The sequence below is a fragment of the Penaeus vannamei genome, chromosome 26, assembly GCF_042767895.1.
Source record: "Penaeus vannamei isolate JL-2024 chromosome 26, ASM4276789v1, whole genome shotgun sequence".
Classification (NCBI taxonomy): Eukaryota; Metazoa; Arthropoda; class Malacostraca; order Decapoda; family Penaeidae; genus Penaeus; species Penaeus vannamei.
Genome location: NC_091574.1, coordinates 34,883,191 through 34,885,690, shown reverse-complemented (window position 1 = coordinate 34,885,690; position 2,500 = coordinate 34,883,191). Strand labels below are relative to the sequence as shown.

At 43.1% G+C, this 2,500-nt stretch overlaps 2 protein-coding genes across 2 annotated transcripts in view; one reads left to right on the top strand and one right to left on the bottom strand.

Moving 5' to 3' along the window:
- LOC113822450 (uncharacterized) overlaps positions 1 to 814 on the top strand; it is a 2,212-nt gene extending 1,398 nt beyond the window's left edge. Inside the window, exon 3 of the mRNA XM_070139862.1 lies at positions 1 to 814. This exon is cut by the window's left edge and continues 713 nt beyond it. Within this exon, the coding sequence (XP_069995963.1) occupies positions 1 to 586 (586 nt within the window). The 3' untranslated portion in view covers positions 587 to 814.
- Positions 815 to 1,885: 1,071 nt separating this feature from the next.
- The window catches only part of LOC113822441 (uncharacterized), a 3,610-nt gene continuing 2,995 nt past the window's right edge, over positions 1,886 to 2,500 (bottom strand). The window contains exons 3-4 of the mRNA XM_070139861.1: positions 2,275 to 2,500; positions 1,886 to 2,066 (exon numbers count right to left, since the gene is read on the bottom strand). The exon at positions 2,275 to 2,500 is cut by the window's right edge and continues 682 nt beyond it. Of these exons, the coding sequence (XP_069995962.1) occupies positions 2,018 to 2,066; positions 2,275 to 2,500 (275 nt within the window). The 3' untranslated portion in view covers positions 1,886 to 2,017. The remainder of the gene's footprint in view (positions 2,067 to 2,274) is intronic.

Here is a 2,500-nt window from a genome sequence, read left to right as displayed (position 1 = left end):
TTTCGGAGGCACTGGAGGTAGCACTGGTTTCGGAGGCACTGGAGGTAGCAGCGGCTTCGGAAGCACAGGAGGTAGCACTGGTTTCGGAGGCACTGGAGGTAGCACTGGTTTCGGAGGCACTGGAGGTAGCACTGGTTTCGGAGGCACTGGAGGTAGCAGCGGCTTCGGAAGCACTGGAAGTCACGGAGGTGGAAGTGGAAGCAGCGGCACCTTCGGTACCGGTGGCAGTAGCTTTGGTGGAAGTAAAGGAAGTGGAAGTCATGGCGGCAGCACTGGTGGTTTTGGCGGAACTGGCAGTGGCAGCGGATTTGGTACAGGCGGCGGCGGTAGCAGTTTTGGCGGAGGTGGTACAGGCGGTAGTGGCAGCGGCTTCGGCACAGGCGGTAGTGGCAGCGGCTTCGGCACAGGCGGTATTGGCAGCGGCTTCGGCACAGGCGGTAGTGGCAGCGGCTTCGGCACAGGAGGCAGTGGCAGCGGCTTCGGCACAGGCGGTAGTGGCAGCGGCTTCGGCACGGGAGGCAGGGGCAGTGGTAGCGGTGGGCACGGAGGGGGCCTTAGCACCAGCTATGGCCTGCCAAGCGCCTAGGCAGCATCGACACTCGAGACGGCCAAACTCTTCTGAAGTGAGCCTTTTCACGTCGAAACCTCCAGCTCTCATTACTGAGCGTAATTCTGAGCTTTCCAGGTCCTTTAGAAAGCCCTGTCGATACATGCAGAATTGTAAACTTGCTTTTTTCTAAATTCATTTTTCTTTGGATGTTTTTTCTTACTTTTTCAATCCTGCGACTCGCAAATAAATGATTGGGTGTTCATAGTTTTTGTATTAATATAATACCTTATGCATTGTACATATATAGATAAAGAAAGATGAGTGTCTACAGGTATATGTATGTAAGGGATATATTTTTCCCATATGTTTATTAAATCTCTTTCATTCAATTTACTAATATTTTGTAGTAATATTATAGAAATTTTCATGAACCTATATTCTTTAAATGTAGGCCTATTCCTACTGCATTCACTGTATTGTTAAATCTTCTTGGGTAGCGTAACCTAACTGTCTTTAAGGCTCGTGGGTATGGGAATGGATTTATTCCTCTGTTGAGTGTGTGCCAGACTTTTTAACGGTCATGGAAACATTTTTAACCATTGACAAAAAAAATGAACAGGTGACATATCATTCTGTAAATAGCAATAATAAAAAAATACATATGCAATATTCTCAAATACTTAAATTCATATCTACAGTTAATTCTATACCATCCCTTTTCCTACTGATTATGAATCAGTAATACTTTTATAAACAAAATAAAAATATACATGAGACGGAACTGAGACCCTCACACCTAGTCTATACCTATTTTTTCCATGATTTTTCTAGAACATAAGCTAACTTCCCTCTCTTACTCTTCACTCTAATAAATAAATTCGTTTTCAGTTTATTCATTGATGCCAATGGAACTGTCACCTTTGACTAATTCTGTTGCTGTATCAACGGACCATTAAAGTGCAACTTCTCTGCCTCTCATTTGCCGTCACGCTTCTAACAAGGCTCATCGGACGTTTAAGAACTGTTAAAGTGTACCATCATTTTTTTTTATTTTTCTTTAATAAAATGTGTGACCACACCTATCCAATAATGAAATATTTTAATTTCTAACAGTTTAAATTTGTGATCCATTCTATCGATTGGATGGAAGGATAATCAATTATATCTTCATTTGCAGCCGAGTTTGCTTTACATAGTAAAGATTTTAGAGCAAATTAACCTTAATTTCGTTTTTCCTTGTGTGTAGTTTAGTGAAATAGAAATATACCACAACTATGTACAACCTATTTTTTTTCTATATTCCTTCTTTGTTTTCCAGGGAAAATGAGTTATTACTGAAGCATCAGCATTTTATTTCTTATAGTCAATTGTGAGTCATATCCGCATATGTACACATGTGGAAGTGTACATCGACATACTCTGAGCAGCAACAGCATTCCCGGTTCTAGGAATTCACTGTTTCACGCACTAATTAGGTAGGCCGTAACTGGTGCTGAGGTGGCCCCTCCCGCCTTTGCTGTAAGAGAAAGGGAGAGCCTTTATAATTGAATAAATCAAGTGATGAATAAATAAATCAATAAGTAAAAAACAATGATTTCCCATTGACTGTCACGTATACTGAAGTTCTGTAAATTATAAAATGAGGAATAAAAAGACTAGGCAAAAGAGAAATCAAACACATTGCTTGTGAAAGAAACAGAAATAAAAGGAAAAGTGTAGTTTACCTTGCGCCTGCTGAACCACCCAGGCCGCTGCCACTGCCGAAGGTGCTGCCACTGCTGCCACCAACTCCGCTGCTGCTTCCGAAACCACCACTGCTGCCGCCAACGCCTCCACTGCCACCAAGTCCACCAGTCGAGCCAAAGGTGCTGCCACCACCAAGGCTTCCACCGGATCCTCCAAGACCTCCATTAGAACCGAAAGTGCTGCCACCTCCAAGGCTTCCACCAC